The following is a 17,966-nucleotide window of genomic DNA, read 5'->3' on the forward strand; positions in this document are numbered from 1 at the left end:
ATGTTACTCATGCTGTTTTTCCTGTCACTTACAGACTTGGTCATGCACAATCACTCAAACTCTCTAATTTACCTTCAGTAAGGTTTACAAGCTGTACTCGCCAAGATGTATTCAGCCTCATTCCTGTTACATGCGTTAATTCACATTTAAGTAAGATTATAGCACGCACATTTTTCTCACTCTCTAAAGACTTGTTTTTCTTCCTCTGGCAGCACACCCTAAGGCACGTGCCTTCATCACACATGCTGGCTCACATGGAATCTACGAGGGCATCTGTAACGCGGTGCCCATGGTCCTGCTGCCTTTATTTGGGGACCAGATGGACAACGCCAAGCGAATTGAATCGCGTGGAGCTGGCGTGACCCTCAACGTCCTGCAGATGACTGCACAAGATCTCAGTAACGCCTTGAAGACGGTGATCAATGACCCCAGGTCAGTGGTGTGATCTCTGCGCGTAAGCCATACCTAAAACCCTAACTTTATACTCCAGCCTTCAACACTATTAGCACAGCGAGCACACCCCAGTATATGCTGGAATTCCAACTTCATCCCAGCCTCATTTTCTATGCCAACTTTAAATCCAGCCCACATTTCCATCTATGACACATTCCCCACTCATGACTCCACCTTTGGACCACATCCTCAGCGGTTCTGCCATTCACATCTTTTAACTCCATCCCAGTTATATATTCCTCTTTTTAACATCGCCTCTAAAACTGGATTCCAATCTTGTCTACAACTTTTTTTTTTTTACGAACCTCACTTTCATCCTTATGCCTTGTCCTAATTGCCTTGTCCCAAAACATTGCACCTTAAGCTACCGTCCTACCTCGCTTCATTCCTAGAGCCATCAGCACCCCATGATCTTAACAATGCCACTGAAATATGACTCAACTCCATCTCGTCACACTACGACAGCAACTTTTTTATATAACAAAACTAACCCCAGTTACACTCCATCTGCAAACCTGGGGCCAGATGTACTAAGGTTTTTTGCGGGCACAAATGGGTTTTAGACCCATTTGCACCTGCAAAAACCAAGTGGCCCATGTACTAATCCTATGTTGCGAGTCGCAAATGCATTTGCGACTTTCAATATAGGATTAAGAACTCGCTATTAGGAAGGGGCGTTCCCTTCCAAATAGCGACATCAAAAGCTATGTAAGAATGTTTTGCGATCGCAATTGCGGTCGCAAAACACTCGAAAGCAGTCGCAAACGGGAAGGGGTCCCCAGGGGACCCCTTCCCTTTGGGAGTGCATGCGCAAACATTATTTAAGGGCAGGCAGTAACAAAGTTACATTTTTATTTTTTAAATGCATTCCGTTTCCCTTTAAGGAAAATGGGCTGCATTTTTTTAAAAAACAGCTTTTTCTTTAAAAGCAGTCCTACACCTGGTGGTCTGCTGACTCCAGCAGGCCACCATCCCTCGGAGTGCCAGCCATTCCCAGTGGGGTCCCAAATTGTGACAGCCTCGTTAATATGCATGAGGAATGCAATTTGCTACCCCATTGGGATTCACGAAACAGTGTCTCTGACACTGTTGTACATTGATGTTTGCGGCTCGCAAATTGCGACTTTCAATTTAATGCAATTTGCGAGTCACAAAAAATCAATGGTCATACATCTGGCCCCTGGTCCAGGGGCTATGGCCTTGGGATGAACCTTAAAAGGACTGTAGATCTCTTGACTGTAAACAGGAAACAGGTTACGGATAACATGCATATCTCTGGATTGTAGTCTAAGACCGATTTATTCAAGAACTGCGGCCCTGTAGCAGGTTAGGATAGCCCTGAATATATTTAAACTGTGGCCTTGGGCCAGGGTACAACAGACCGGACTACTAGCTTCTAGTCCTTGGCCAGTTTAGCAGGGACCTAGGTGGCCTGAACTTGGCCCTTGGACACAATATAATAGGCCACCTCCATATCCCTTGAGGGTGGCACTGCTCAGGAAATGTTTGATACCACACAGTGTGGCCCTCGATCTGGTGACAATAGAATCTGTTAGCCTGTGACCCTGGCCATTTCTAGGACAGGGCAGGATATCTCTTGCCAGTCAGCTTTGGCAAACATGGGCATCTTTGTACTGTTTCCCCTAGGTCGGGTAAGGACAGATATCCCTGTTCTACTGCCATAGGTCAGGTTAGAACAGGACACACTAGCTATCTTTGGACTACGGTCCTGAGAAAGGACAGACCTCATTCTTCCACGACTATGCACTGGTTAAAGTTAGGACATTCCTGGATCATGGGCTGGAGTCCAGTCAGTGCACACCTGGATATGCTTCACCTGGGGCCGTGCTCTGGTTAGGTCAAGCTTGACTATACCTGGACTGCGGCCCTTTTTCAGGTGACGATGAAGTGGGATTTCAGGGTACTGTCACCTTTGGTGAGAGGAGGACACCAGTTGGTTCCATACACAGACTGTGAACCTTGTACTTCATATTAATCTCTGCTCTTGCAGGTGCGCTGCCCAACATACGTTACTTCAGTTTGCGCTGCCTTGCAGTCTTCTGGAAATATGACTTTGCATCCTGGTGTCTTTATCTTGTGCTTATGTATCTCTTTAATATTTACTTTCTTTACTCTTTCTAGCTATAAAGAGAACATCTCTCGCCTCTCAGCACTGCACCTGGACCGGCCCATCCACCCCCTGGACCTTGCTGTGCATTGGGTAGAGTTTGTGATGCGGCACAAGGGTGCCCCCCACCTGCGCCCAGCAGCGCACGACCTCAACTGGATTCAGTACCACTCACTGGATGTCATTGCCTTCCTCCTTGCTGTTGTTTCTGTCACCCTCTTTATTGTAATCAAGTGCTGCTGCTTTTGTGGTAGGAAGTGCTGCGGCCAGAAACGGCGACCCCAGAAGTCTAAAACGCACTAACTGGGGTGCACGCAGCTCGTGATAACCCCTATTCCACTCAGGAGCAGAAACAGTCTTTCATAAATAAGGTATTTGAGTTACAGGACATGGATAGCAGATTCTATTTCAAATATGTTTCAGTTCTAGGTCAAACCTATCTCAATTATGCACAATTTTTACTCAATTTGGGCTTCCTGTCCCAGATTTGTATACACCACGCCAATTTCTTTCTTAAATTTTGGTCAGTTGCTCCTGACATTTGGAAAACATTTTCAGGATTTGTGTAAACGTTTTCCTGCCTCTGATAAGAAATTTTGGAATTCCTTTTAGTCTTTCCTGAATTATTGGACAATCTTTCCTGAAATCTGGGGTAGACTACCTGAAATGTCTTTCCTGAATTCCAGGATATTTCCCAGTTTTTAGGTCAGCCTTTCTGGATTTCTGGGTAATGAGCTGAAAGATCCTGACGCGGCTCTCCAGTTTGGGTATTCTTTCCTTGATCCTGGGAAAGTCTTTCCTGAGCCAGCAATTTAAAAACTCTATCAAATCATTCCTGAATTCTGAAGAATTCTACCTAATATTTCCCTCATCAAGAACAGGCATTCCTAAATTTTGAAAATGTTCATGAATTCTATTTAGCCTTTGTAGACTTCTTGGTAAACCGTTCCTAAATTCTAGTCAGGTTTTCCTGATTAATACAGCCTGCTGAGACGCCGAAGGAGCGTTTTCTTCATTTGTGAAGATAAGTCAGTGTTCTTTAACTTTTTAGACTTGTATCCTGAATTCTGCACTGCGAAAAAGCACGCACTGAATTCTGCACTGTAAACTGCACGCACAATTTACCTTATGGAGAAAGATAAAATTATTTCATTACTATAAAACGCACTGTAAATATACAATTAATTGTCATCTCACTTTCCTTCCTTGCCCAGTAATGAGACTCGGGTACATTCTTTCACATTAATTTTGCCTATCCCTTAAATTTAAAATTGGCGAGATTCTGATAATTATATTTTACAATTCTGCAAAACATTCACATGATGACATCTTGTAGCAGCACATTCAGTTACTCATCTTCACAAAAAGTGAAAAGACTCTGCATATATTAATTATCAAGCTCCTGGATTTTTCATTTTCTGCGCAATAAATGCACTGCAGAAATATTTGCAAAGTAGTGCAGAATTGTATGCAGGGCTCATTTCAATATATTATTTTTGTAAAGGTTCTCCATTTTGGCTTGCTGAATTCTGTAACTCTCCTGATTCCTGAATGAATTTGGTGTTTACATCTACATACCTCATTTCTGCCCACATTTGGTAGGACAATCAGGACCACATTAGGAAGTGAAATTAAAGCCATAGAATTAATGTTAAAATTGTAAGATCTGATTTTCTTAGATTTTCATCTGTTTAAGATTGTGCTTTACTAGAAAATATGGCCTTCACGTTCATGGGATGGTGTCTTTGTTTAAGGTACTCTTTAAATAGTCCTTCCTGGCATTAAACACTTTTGAGACTGTCTTATGCCGTTAAAAAAGTATTAGTAAATCCCACTTGTACCTTTTTCTTATGACTTCGGGATTAACTCTCAAAATGGATTATCAATACATTTCTTAAATTCAGCTCACACAAAATGGCTGCTGGACAGAATAGCTCCTAGTCAAAGTAGCTACTCCTGAAAGTAGGTACTGTACATGCGCTAACTGCGCAGGCGTCTGGCAATGGAAATAGCCTAGCAGCAAGTAATCAAAAAACAGGGAATTTGTCTCCACCTGCATGTGGGTGAGCTAAGTATCGGAAATGCACCCCTCGTTTCTGTGTGTGACTTTCTATCTCTCTTAGTCTCTCTCTCTGTCTCTCAATCCCCGATGCCGTTGAGGGGTTCTGGTGACATAAGATCAAAGGCAGAATGGCTTTTAACGTCTCTGAAATCCTGAGATGGAATGATATTGGCTTATATTTTCAAAGGAATTTCTATGTGATCTGAATTTTAAAATGTGTGTTTTATTATGGAAAATGAATATTATATTTTTATTTTGGAAGGGGAATGTTCAATGAATGTAATGAGCAGATCAATGATGTATAATCATGGAAAACTCTTGAAGATGCTAGCACGGAAGTTGGTTATGAATATTTTGATATTGAAGCTATTTTGTACGCACAAAAAATGATTTTCTGAATAAACATGCAGAAATTGGTGTGTTTCAAGTTTCATATATTGTGTGTCTTATGTTTGTGGTGTACTACATAGTCCACAAAAACTGATGTTCTGCATGTGACTTTTACCCTGACATGCAAGGATGTAGCAAGGGAGGGTAAGCAACAATAACAAGCATTGGCAAAAACCAATAGGTTTCACTATCTATTGGCTTTGCAGCTTAAAGTGAACAAGCATTGGCATAGCCAGTAGATCTCGCCTTTGGGACCTTATGTGTTTAGTGAGAGCTATTGGCTTTGCCAATGTGTTTAAGCTATGTTTGCAGAGCAGTGTGGCTGTGATAAACACCTTGCATAGCACGCCGCACAGACCGTACTTGCTCGTCACATATTGAAGGTGAGTAGCAGTTACGTGGAGTTGTTTTTCTTCCTTAAAACCAAGTCAGTGGAAAATGCAACCATGGCAAACGGAGTAATCAAAGTGCGCTTCAAGCCTGTGCTTGGCTGTGGGCTGGCCAGCCGAATTGATAGCCATTGTTGTTGAAGCCCATAAGCTTTCCCGTGCACCGAATCAGTATTTTCCAGGCCATTATTGTTTCAGAACCTTCAGTAAATAAAGCACATTTTTCTGCACTGAAGAAATTTTCTACAAAATCAAAACAACGACAGCATGAATAAGCACTGCAAAATGTGCCGTACTACAATATCATCTGGCTACAGCAGATTTGAAGACCTTGTTAATTATTATTTATGACATTCACTTTTCAATAAGGACACTCTAACCCGAGACATTATACTTGGGTGAGAGCCTTGTTGTCTGTTTTTACTTAGGGTAGGAGACCCCCAGAATAAAGTTTGGATTTCTTGGTACTCTGAACCCTATTTTAAGCACCTTCCTACATCTACACAGTTCTAGCCCCACACCCGCCCTTCACCATACGGCTATTGGATAAAAGATCTTCGATAAAGTGCCCCTACTATAGGGAGCCCGTTGGGTATTACACCGCCGATCCAACGAGGAGCAAGCCCAGATGATGAAGCATGGCACCTGAAAGGGTGTGTGAGGGCATTACAATCCAATATATGGATTCCCAACTCTAAACACCTGCTGGGGCATAGTTGGTTCCGGTCTCCCTGACTTTCTAACCCTGACATTGAGGAACAGCATAATCTTATTCTTGAATGTTTTAATTAAATTTTTAAAAAAAGCGTGGCTGCAAAAGGGAATGCGACCGTGCTGTGTTAATTAGTAACATGATCCATGAGGTTTGCCTAGAAAACAAAACAATTACTAGAACTCTGCAGTTTCCAGGCGCCTGTCCGCGATGAAAGGGGTCCGTGGCTGGTGTCAAGGTTACCCCCAGCGGGACTCCCTGGGAGCGAGGGCGCGCATCACAGGCCGAGGTTTGGCTGTGCAGGCTCCATACAGCGCACGGAAGCCCTGCAGGAAAGATTTTGTATTCAGTGATGGGAAGTGAACTGTTGTGACCCTGGTGAGGTAGGCAGCAGAAGGGCCCTCCAGTATATTGATCGGCTCCGCTGCACGCATTGTTTAGGGTGCTGCAGATAAAACTACTCATCATACAGACAAAGGATGTCCTTAACGATAGTGTGCATGCGAGACAGTCCAGCAAGCATTGCGGGAGGCTTTGCGCACATTGCTGCACAAGACCCATTTATCGCTGGAGACGGTGCACGCGCTTCATGTGCGAGGTGCACATACTGCAGAAACCAAAGAGAGTGCACACTGGGGAGGGTGGCACACGACGAGCGTATAGTACTAGGCAATAGGTGGAATTGCATCCAGTGATAGAAGTAGCGCTCCAATCTCCAAACGAGGTGAAGCAACGCTGCGCAGACTGCATGGGGATGCACTGCATGTAATTTAAACCGAAACACTGCAGCTGGGTAACCATATTTTATGGTTTATGCATATTAAACAGAATTGGGACTAACTGAAAGGTGTCGCTTCCACCAAGTCTGCACCTTGTGCATCCTGCTTTGGAAAACGTATTGTATGAAACGGAGAGGTGTGTGGTGGGCGGGAGACAAACGTGGTACACACTTCTTTCAGTACAACACTTTCTTTGCGAGTGCTGAGCACCCACAAAGCATACTAGGGTGGCTGATTGCATCCGCCATGGATCTGCAGCTCTCTTAACTGGTGCATGGTGGGTAAAGGAAGCCCCACATGGGGAGTGGAGTGGTTTGTGCTGGCGTGGGAACAATACTAGATAGGAGCGAACAGGACACGTGTGGACAGTAAACGCATGCCAGTTCGCGTGCCTCTTTAGCATGTGAATTGTCATAACAAAACAATGGAGTTATTTTCTGCAAAAAATGCAAAGGAAGAGCTGGGTATCCCATCCCGCACATGGGTGGATTTGGAGCAACCGGCAAGGTTGAGAGGTGGAGAAAAGCCTGCAGCAGAATAACACTCCCGGCCAAATGCTATTTGGTTCCCAGTCAGCAAAGGACGTCCTGCTCGACTGCCAGGGATAGAAGAATGAGGAGAAAAAGAAGCATAGTGTACGGGTTGTGACGTCTAACAGGTGAAGGAGAAGGGACAGGGGTCAAGAATTAGAAAGCGAGTCAGCAAAAGAAGGCACATGCATGAGCAGAGAAAACAGGTGGCGGGAAAAACTATATATGTGATGGTTAGCGAGGAAAGGGGACACACATATGTCATATGGTTACGCCATCAACACTAGTGAAAGGAGAGGTACGGATCTGGGAAGTGTTTCTGAGATGCATGCTTTTTGGCGGAGGGTATTGCAATGACCACTCGGTCAAAAATATGAGTTTACTACATGAAATAAACCGAGGAAATGCAAATTCAAATGCACGGCGCAACACGCCTAACATAAAGAACAGCATCCGGCGAATGCTGCGTGCGCGTGCTGTAAGTAAGAAAAAAAGAGGAATGCAGCTGCTACCCTTCGTGCGGCTGCTCGCTCCCGATACCCAAACGCCATGGGAGTGAACAACTGGAAGAAAGGTGGGACATGCACCCACCTTTGGCCAATTGCTTGCTTTCATTTTTTTTTTTGCAAACCTTTTTTATTAAACAGTCTCGACACGAGGTATAAATTCACATAGTCAATGAGGGTACATGCAATACAACAGCATGGTTCGTTAAAATTTACGGGGATGGGGAATCATCATCATCGGCATCACGGGGAGGGGTACATATATTGCCCCGGTATGTATTCCAGGGTGCCCAAACCTTGGACCGTTTGTGGCAGCAACCTCGGGCCACATAGACTGTTTTCTCTCTTAGCATGCACCAGTCAAGGTCTCGCTCCCAAGCTATGACCGTGGGCGGGTGCAGGGCTCCCCAGAGCTGTGCTGTATTTCTCTTGGCGAACATGCAGCCAAGCGTGGCCCATTTCGTAGTATAAGTGTTGAGGTCGGTAGGTTCCCAGATGTTAAGGAGGCACCTGGGGGCTTCTGGTCTGATTTCTACCCCCCAACACTTCACTCATGACCGTGTGGATGTTGCGCCAGTGTTCCTGAATTTGTTCACAGTGCCATAGTTTATGTATGAATGTGCCCAATTGTGTGAATCCCCTCCTACAAGAGCCGTCCGTCAGTCCACCCATGTGCACCAGCTGGGGACCAGTTACGTAAATTCTATGGAGAATCTTTAGTTTCACCAGTCTGAGTCGCGCTGGGATAGCGACCGTTTTAGGAGAGGAGACCGCTTCCTGCCAAGTTTGATCATCTAATTGTATTCCGTCCTCCGTCCATTTGTCTCGCAGTTTCAATAGGGGGTTGTCAATATTGTTAATCAGTTTTCCATACGTTGGGGAAATGGCCCTGTCAGGTAGGTGGACATCCAGCAGTGTGTCCTCTAGTGGGGAGGTGTCCGGTGGAGTCGAGTCAACGGGAATTGCTGTTTGCAGCGAGTGTCTGATTTGTAGGTATCAATAATATTCTGAATCGCCAGGGCATACTGAGTTTGTAGAGCGTCAAAGGGTTTCACACCCCCAGCGTACCAAAGGTCTTTGACATGGGAAATGCCTATTAAGTCCCATTTATCAAATCCTTTTGTATTTCCCATATATCCAAGTTTTTGTGAGTCCCACAGAGGTGTGGCAAGAGTCAGCTTGTTGTGCCAGGCGAGTGATTTAGTAGCAGAGTGGTAAATTTTAACTGTGAGGTCAGTGGGGCCGGTGAGTGGGTATGTGCTTGGTGTTGAATATAGCGCCCTTGAGAAGGTCCTGTTGGGTAAAAGCCAACGGTCCATAATGAACCCTGGGTTGTCAGGGCAGCCATATGTGCAATGATTGTTAGATGTGCAGCCCAATAATATATTTTAATATCAGGCAAGCCGATTCCTCCATCATACCAGCTAAGTATCAGCTTTTTCATAGCAATACTTGGTCTCCTTCCCATAGAAGGTCCCTCAGGAGCCCTTTAAAGTATGAGTTTGGGATGAGGTCAGCTGAATTCTGCAGTGCGTACAGAAAATGGAGCAAAGACATGTTATGTTATGTCATGTTAATTATTTCTTCTATAGCGCTCGGCTACTACAAGGAGCATCCCGGCGCTTTGGCGAAGAATATCTGCAGGTAGAAGGGCTACATAACAGCTGAAAAGGAGACTAAAAGAGGGAAAAAAAACAAAGAAAAAGTATTTAGTAAAAAGCCACGTTTTCAAGCCCTTCCTAAAACCAAGAAGACTGGTAGTCTGTCTCAGGGACAGGGGTAGTTTGTTCCAAGCCCGCGGGGCCAGGTAGCGGAACGACCGGCCTCCCTTTCTAGCACGCCTAATGGCAGGAACCGTCATTTTGGTCAGACAAGTTGACCTCAGGGCCCTGCTGGGTTGGTAAAAAGAAAGGTGTTTCCCAATATACTTGGGGCCTACACCATTTAGAGCTTTGAAGTCAGTGTCAGGCTTTTGAAGAGGATCCTCTTAGGAGTAGGTAGCCAATGCAAGGTGTTAAGTAATACAGTGGCACCTGCTCTTCTCGGGAGTCCATAGATGGCTCGGGCTGCCGAGTTCTGTACTACTTGCAAACGGGTCAGAAGATACTTCGGTAGACCCAAAAAAAGAGCGTTTGCGTAGTCCAGTCGTGATCCAATCAAGGCCTGAACAATTATTTTCATATGGTGAAGTGACACCAAAGAAAGGAACTTTCTCAGCATCCGCAGAATGCCAAAGCACTTCCCCGAAAGGCACGAGATGTGGGGCCCAAAGGACAGATCACTGTCCACTATCACTCCAAGGTTCTTAACCTTGAAGGACACACTGTCAGGAGGAAACATATCCTGTGGCCACCAGGATTTCCAGTTTGGCTCGGGAGCACATCCAAAGAAGAGCAGCTCAGACTTGTCGGAGTTGCACTTCAGGTCGTGTCGCCTGAACCACTCAAAAACCGCACCTAGGCATTCCCTGATCCGTGTGCCATCAAACATCCCGCCCCTGTCACATGTGAACAGGAGCTGGGTATCATCGGCAAAGGATATGATCTGGGCGCCGAAGGACTCCGCCACCACCGCCAGAGGGGCCATAAAGATGTTAAAGAGCATGAGGCTAAGAATGGAACCCTGTGGGACCCCCACCTCTAGCGGTGCCATATCAGCGGAGTAAGGGGGCGCCCAGAACTTTTGCCGGCGGCCGGCCAGAAAGGATTTGAACCAGTTCCACACCGTTCCACGAAGGCCACATTCCCAGAGTCTTAAAAGGAGGCCCTCGTGGGGAACGGTGTCGACATCATTTTAAATAATGCAGCTTTGCCCAATAGTGAGAGCGGGAGTGACTTCCAGTGTGTTATGTCGCTTTTGAGCCTCTGCATTGGGGGGAGTAGATTGCGGGCGTATCGGACTGATGGGTCAAGGGAAATAAATATGCCTAAGTATTTGAAGCCTTCTGAGACTACTGGAATCTGGCAATTTCGGGGTAGAGGAGGAGAAATCCCCCATAGGACATACAGAAGTGATTTTTGCCAATTGACACCAAACCCAGAATACCTTCCAAAAGTATCTTATATGTCAAAAGCTGCTATTAGGGATCTCTTAGGAGACGTGAGATAAAGGAGAATGTCATCCGCATATAGGGATATCCGGTCCTACCAGTCCGCCGACCAACGCATGCAGCCGATCATTACATCTTTACAGATCCACGCTGCAAGTGGCTCAAGGGCCAAAGAGAATAGTAAGGGAGAAAGAGGGCATCCCTGACGGGTCCCGGGGCTGAGTATAAAGGGCTCTTACTTCCTGTTATTCACAACTATCTGAGCCATCGGCGCGCTGTACAGCACTTGTACCAAGTGGCAGAAATTTGGCCCAAACCCTAGTTTGACAAGTACTGCAAAAAGATAAGGCCATCCAGTGCATCGGAAGCCATTGTGGCGTCTAGGGAGACTATTATGGCATCCTCACGTATCGTCGGCACTCTGCCCAGGACTCCATGCAGTCTGCGCAGGTTGAGAGCAGTGTTTCTCATAGGCATGAACCCTGATTGATCTGGGTGTACTGAATCGCCTATCACCTTGATCAGTCTACTGGCAAGTACTTTAGCTAGAATTGTAAGTTCTGCATTCAGCAGCGATATAGATCAATAGGAGGTGCACTCCGTTTTGGGTTTCCCTTCCTTGTGGATTGTGACCATAGTGGCAATCCTCTGGTCATATGGCAATGAGCACTGTTTAAGGCTGTCCTCGAACATGGATTTAAGATAGGGGGCCAATTTATCTGGTTGAAGTTTATAAAGCTCAATTGGAATGCCGTGTGTGCCCAGAGCTTTCCCAGAGTGTAAGGTTCTTCTCGCTGATGCTATTTCATCAGCAGTTAGTGCACTGTTCATGAATGTGTGGTCTGAGTCTGATAGCATGAGAGAGGAGATCCCTTGATGAAAATGAATGCCCCACAAAAAATAAAAAAGGGCGAATTGGTAGCTATGCACTAGCCCATATATTCGAAGTGAGTGTCAATAACAAACTAAAAGGATATTTCTGTAAACAATTATTAATGCTTTTATTTTCAATTGATTAAAAAGGAGTTTTTTTGTACAAAAATTGCTTTAAAAACAGTACATACTCAATACATTCAAATATACCACAAAATCATCTCTAAATAAAAACCATAAAACAATTAGTCCTAAAGATAAGAAAAGACAGAGGCGAGAACAAAAAAACAGACAATCTTATTTGTCATAGCAGTACATATCTGGGAATACGCAATGGAAGAGACTAGTCCAGGAAACGTTTTGCTTATAATGTCTATGGAAATAGCTCTGTCCCTTGATTATGTGCTTTCTTGCGTCAACGCGTTTCGATGGTTAATTTGAATTTTTGACCATCTTTTTCAAGACAGAAGTGATGTGTCTCTCCTATTTATGGCACTGGATGGTTGCCAAATTCATGAAGGTCCTGCAGGTAAACATACTTATATAAGTATTGTGAATGTTATTTCTATCACTTTCATAGTACCACTCTAAACAAATTTTTTACAGGTTCTTTACAAGATGTATTGGGTTTTTGGAACGTTAGATCTTGAATTACCCATACCATTCTTTGCAATGATTGTAGTATCATCATTACACATAAGAGATATCCATCCACTTTTCAATTGCATAGATAGCCGTTTCATAAATTGCTATTTCTTAAACATATACACATTGTTCGATTACCCATTTTCCTATCGTTCTAATGCTTAAGCCATCATTTCTCATATATGGGCTTTCAACACAATATATCTCTTATCCCGCATTGTGTGAGCAGGTCCTTAAAATTGCATTCTCAGTGGTGCCCCCGGTTTCCCCCTCCCCGTAGATGAAGTGGGAACCTGGGCTTGGACTCAAATTGCTGGATAACTGATAGTTTACCTTATAACATGTACTCTTCTATTTTATTTTGCTCGACAGTTGTTCTTATTGTACATGGCATCTGCCAAATGATTGCCGTTTCTGTGGGGAAGAGGTGTATCAAATTTTTTTTATATATAAAAAACCTTTCCCAAAGTTTGATTTCCTCTTTAGCATAAGTTAATAATGATTATTTCGTACCTTTTATTGTCCAGTGGGCTGTGGATATAGGTACTTTTAATTTCATCGAATTCCGACCTCCCACTCTCCAAGGACGATTTAAATATTGCACTCTTGGTTGTTTCTGTAATTAGGAAACAAGGTATGGATGGGTACTTTAAATCGGTGCTTCCTTCTTAGTTCAGAATCTCTACATTATAAACTGATTATATCGTACCTTTCTAGACATTGTGAAATTGTCCTCGTTTTTTTTTGTCGTTTATCACCAGTTAGTTTCTCACGCTGTCCTGTGGTGTTTGAAAACGGGCTTCGATATAAAATTCTCCCTGTGGTGCAATCAAAGCATATATTTTAAGTATTCCATTACCAGGTTTTAAACGCCCTATTGATCGCGCTACGTTTGTTACTACTTACTCTCTACAAGAGTAGTCCGGGTTTCCTCCCTTAACTTCAGTTTCTTGACACAGATATTAATCTCTTGTCCTTTTGAAATCCCACGGAGAAGCCTCATCTCATTTGATTACCCGCTGAGTCTGATAGCTTCGGGGGAAAGATGTTTCTAATAAGATCGGTAAAGTCTGCTTCAGGGTATGGTGCGTCTGAGCTATATACAGTTTGGAAGTGAGCTTCAAAGTGGTTAACTATGTCTTGGGGATCTGTCGAAGGGGACCCATCAGTACTTTTAATTTCTGGCATGAGCCTGCTGGCCTGCTCCCTCTTGTCTAACCATGCAAGCAATTTGCTAGCCTTGTTACCTCAGTCATATCCCGTACCAGCCTATCCTGTCCCAGTAGTTTGGCACAGTCAGTGACCAATGCCCAGTATTCATCCTGGCGCAGAAGGAGGGAGTGAAGGGCTTCAAGTGTGGCGTCTGAGGTAACATCCTGTTCCAGACGGTACAGCTCCTGTTCCATATCAGAGATTTTTCACCCTATCTTTTTTGGCACCCTCCACCAAGGAAAGAGCCTGCCCTCGGACCACCGTTTTAAAAGCTTACCACAATATTTGAGGGGACTCAACTGTGTGTTTGTTCTCCAAAAAGTATGCATCAATAGTTTTGATTAGTCCTTTCTGTATTTTGGGGTTCTTGAGGTACCAGGGGTTTATTGGGGCAACCCGTCTCACCTGTGTATGGTCTAGAACAATATGAACCCACAGAGGGGAATGGTCGGAAATACCTCTTGCTCGGTGGCGGATTTTGCGTGATTTCATTTTTGAAAGCCACATGCAAAGGCCAATAGAATGTGTGGAAAATAAATAGCCACACGCACAAGTTTAGCGAAAGTCTGGAGTGATTCCAAGAAGCCCTCTCCTAGAGCAGAGCATGCACACCGCGCTAGGCTCAACCTACAAAAAAAAAAGGTATGATGCCGTTAGCGCTATTATTTTCTTTACTGTCAGCTATGTAACACAGTAGCATGCTTTGCTGTTCAATATGTCTAAAAAACATTGACAAAGCTAATAGACCTCAGATAGGTGAGGCGTATTGACTTTGCATATGCTTGTTTGGGAAAGCACACTACTTCTCCCGAATCAAAGCACGTACCTCTGTTTCCCAGCATGTGAGCAGAGCAAATGTCCTCTCCTGCGATTCTCTCCTAATTGCTTAGATAATGTGTAATGAGTGTGTAATAAAGGTTAAAAGGGTATGATTATGCTTGAAACGTAGGGCCGTGTGAATTTTCAGGAAGGGCGGACCACGCTACAGGGCAAGACTAGAACAGTAGGAGAGGTTTTGTACAAGCACAATGCAAGGTTTTGAAAATAGATCTGAAATTAAAATGTGATTGCTCAAATGTTTCTAGATGGGCACATGAGGTAACAACTTCCCAGGAGACGGTACTGTAAAATGGCCTTCCATATTGCAGCGCCCTTTCAAGGAATTTTTCTTTTTTTAAATTGACTGAACTGCAGTTGAGGGTATGCCTTATTTTATTTTTTATTTATTTATTTTATTAAACTTATAATGCGTACAGCTACCCTCAGTGGGTTTCCCGGCGCTAGGGACAGACTAGAGAAGAACTAGCAGAGTGAAATTGCAATTAGAAGAACCTCCGACATTACTGCTGAAAAAGCCAGGTTTTAAGTCTCTTGCGAAAACGGAGAAGATTACATTCCGTCTTCAGGGTCACGGGTAGGGCATTCCACATCTTTGGACCCAAATGGGAGAAAGAACGACCTCCCATTTTAACCAGCCTAAATCTGGGAACGGCGAAATCGCCGTTTCCTGAAGATCGTAATTTTCGGCTGGGCTTATAAGCCTGAACTAGGCCCTGTAGATATTTAGGAGCTAAGCCTTGTTTGATTTTAAATAAATGACACAGGGCTTTAAATTTGATTCGGCTAGGGACTTTAAGCCAATGAAGGTCATGAAGTGCTGGTGAGGCGGAAGCTCTCCTCTGAACATTTCGGAGAAGCCGGGCAGCCGCGTTATGAACAACTTGGAGTTTTTTATTTGTTTTCTGGTCAGCTCCAAGATGGAGAACGTTACCGTAGTCCAGGCGTGAGATCACAAGTGCCTGGACCACGGTTCTCTGTGTCGAAGGAGGTAACATCCACAAAATCTTCTGAAGCCATTTCAAGATGACAAAACACATTGAGGCCACCTTCACGGCCTGCTATCTCATAGTAAGATTCTCATCAACAAGAAACCCGAGGTTGCCTTGCACAAAATATTTTATTTTACCTCGTTGTGAGGCACCATTTAGTTCAAGTACTCAGCGGATTTTTGTGAAATTTTTACAAGACTCAGGGGACTTTGAAAACAACTGTTCAACCGGCCTCTTTCATTTACTACAGCAGTGCACTATGGGAGTTGTAGTCACCTACATTGAATGTAACCTGAAAATCTTTTAACTCGTCAGATGCACAACGTTTTTTGGGTAACCCAGGATAGGTCTGGCTCCGTCAATTTGTAAAATTTACATTGGACTTTACAATGTGTATGCAGAGTGTGTCGATTTAATTGGAGGCCAGCAATTTTGCTCACATTAAACTGATACAAAGCAAAGAACTTTGGACATAATCTTTCTGCAAGTTACAGGTTTGGCATCCAACACCCTCCCACACAGGTTCCTGCCCAGTAGAAATGATAGGTGGGTTAATGTTCCTTCTCCACTAATATGGACACTCAATTGGGCTACTGCACCTGCTGCACAAACGTGCACCTGTTTATTTGCGGGAAACGTCACGTTTGTCTCAATACAGTGTGAATTGTAAGCCTCCTGGAGCACCAAGTTGGGTATTGTTCAAGGAGCAGTGTACTAAATAAATTACTCATGGCTAAAATCAGACTATTTGGGAACCTGGCTTCAAACATCGGAGGTTGAGGTGAAGGAGGAGGCGTACGCCTGTGCGTTGAATGTTGTTGATGCCACGTGAAACACCACAGACACTGCCAAACAACGCGGAGTTTGAAGGGCCAGCTACTTAACCAAGAAAACATTGTTTGGGAGTGTGTAATGCAACAAACACCCCATAAGTGTTGCCGCCCTGCCAGGTTCCATGCATCAGGCGTTAGACTAACGCATTTTAATGTGGTGGTCCGCATCCCAGCATTATTATGCATTTATCACGCATGGTTAGCACCTTCACTGTCTGCGCACTGAGCGTGGGTGAACTAAAAGCAGGTAGTATAAAGTTACAGCGGCACCACAGTTGCTCTGCACGGAAGCACGTTCGGAGACACTCACTGTGAAAAGCAAGTACTATAAGGCAGCGTACCCTTAGGACGCGGGACCCCGGTGTGAGAAGTTGGCCTGATAGATGATGTCTCCAATTCTGGGGGCACCTTGTATCAGTCCAAACAATCCCTTATGGTGATGGTTGTAAGTCAACCTTATAGACAAGCTATCCTAAGGGTAGCATGGACTAAGCAGCCTTAAAGGCTTAACTCAAGAGGTCGTGTTAAGCAAGCTGTTTTACCAATCACAATCCTGCAATATCAAATGAAAGAACACCACACAAGTTATATATTATAAAAATATATGTATTTATTACTAGAATAATCCTCTGTACTCTTTATGAGTGCAGAGGCACAAGCGTTTAAACAAAAGCACAGTTAAACATATAAAAGTTGCACATTTATGGATGCCAGCGGCCACGCAAACCATATAATAAAAAAGTGGTATAAGAGTTACCAATCGAACAGTGGTTAGGCCTAGGGCCTAGGGAATCGCTGGGAGCAGTCAGGACTAGCAATGCTGAAGTCGGGAAAAGCCCGCGGGATTCGGGTGCAGCGCTTAAAGCACACACATGTACCAATGCAAAGTCAATGGTGCATAAAAGTTAGAAAGTTACTGTTTAAGGAGACTTCCGCTTAACCTAGAAGGATGAAACTTTAGACACATATACTAGAGGTGTGTACCAGTGTAGGAACACCAGCGTTGCTGAGTTACCTCACCCACAGGAAGCGGGTGCACAGGTGCGAAGTAGTGTCGGGTTTTGTCATGCAGGTTGATGGTGCCTGAGGATGAAGATGCTGCAGGCGTCGTGAAGAGAAGTGTCCGGTGTGATCCAAGGGTGGATCGAAGATATAGATGATCTGAAATCAGAGGGGACAGAGTCTGGGTCACTCAGCAGTAACCAGGGTGGAACCAGGAAGGAACCAGGCAATGTCGGGCGCAATCAGGTCGATGTTGTGAAGCTTCTCTCCGCTGCCACGTGGACTCTGGGACACGGGGATGTCCAGGAGTGGATCACGAGCTGTCCCATGAAGGCTCTCGCTGTCGGCGGTGTCGGCTTCCGGATTGGAACATACAACTCTTGGCAAGCGCAACCCACGCAGGATTCGAAGATCGCTTAATACTCGGACCAGGAGGGTCAGAGCGGGTGCTCCTTTTCAGGGGAGCGAGAGCAAGTCTGGAGCAACCAGACTCACAAGTTAGATTTCAAAGTTCGTCGGTACAGGAGCCAAAAGATGCAGAAGGGCCCCACGGAGCACTCGGTGAGTGTAGAGG

At 44.6% G+C, this 17,966-nt stretch overlaps 1 protein-coding gene across 10 annotated transcripts in view; it reads left to right on the forward strand.

Moving 5' to 3' along the window:
* The window catches only part of LOC147731260 (UDP-glucuronosyltransferase 1A5-like), a 629,871-nt gene extending 624,812 nt beyond the window's left edge, over positions 1-5,059 (forward strand). For all 10 annotated transcript variants that reach the window (XM_086956282.1, XM_086956281.1, XM_086956279.1 and 7 more), the window contains 2 exons: positions 213-432; positions 2,596-5,059. In XM_086956282.1, coding sequence (XP_086812408.1) covers positions 213-432; positions 2,596-2,884 — 509 coding nt within the window. In that variant the 3' untranslated portion in view covers positions 2,885-5,059. The remainder of the gene's footprint in view (positions 1-212; positions 433-2,595) is intronic.
* The last annotated feature ends 12,907 nt before the right edge of the window (positions 5,060-17,966 follow it).

This window comes from Lissotriton vulgaris, chromosome 2_1 (assembly GCF_964263255.1).
Source record: "Lissotriton vulgaris chromosome 2_1, aLisVul1.2, whole genome shotgun sequence".
In the NCBI taxonomy this organism is placed as follows: Eukaryota; Metazoa; Chordata; class Amphibia; order Caudata; family Salamandridae; genus Lissotriton; species Lissotriton vulgaris.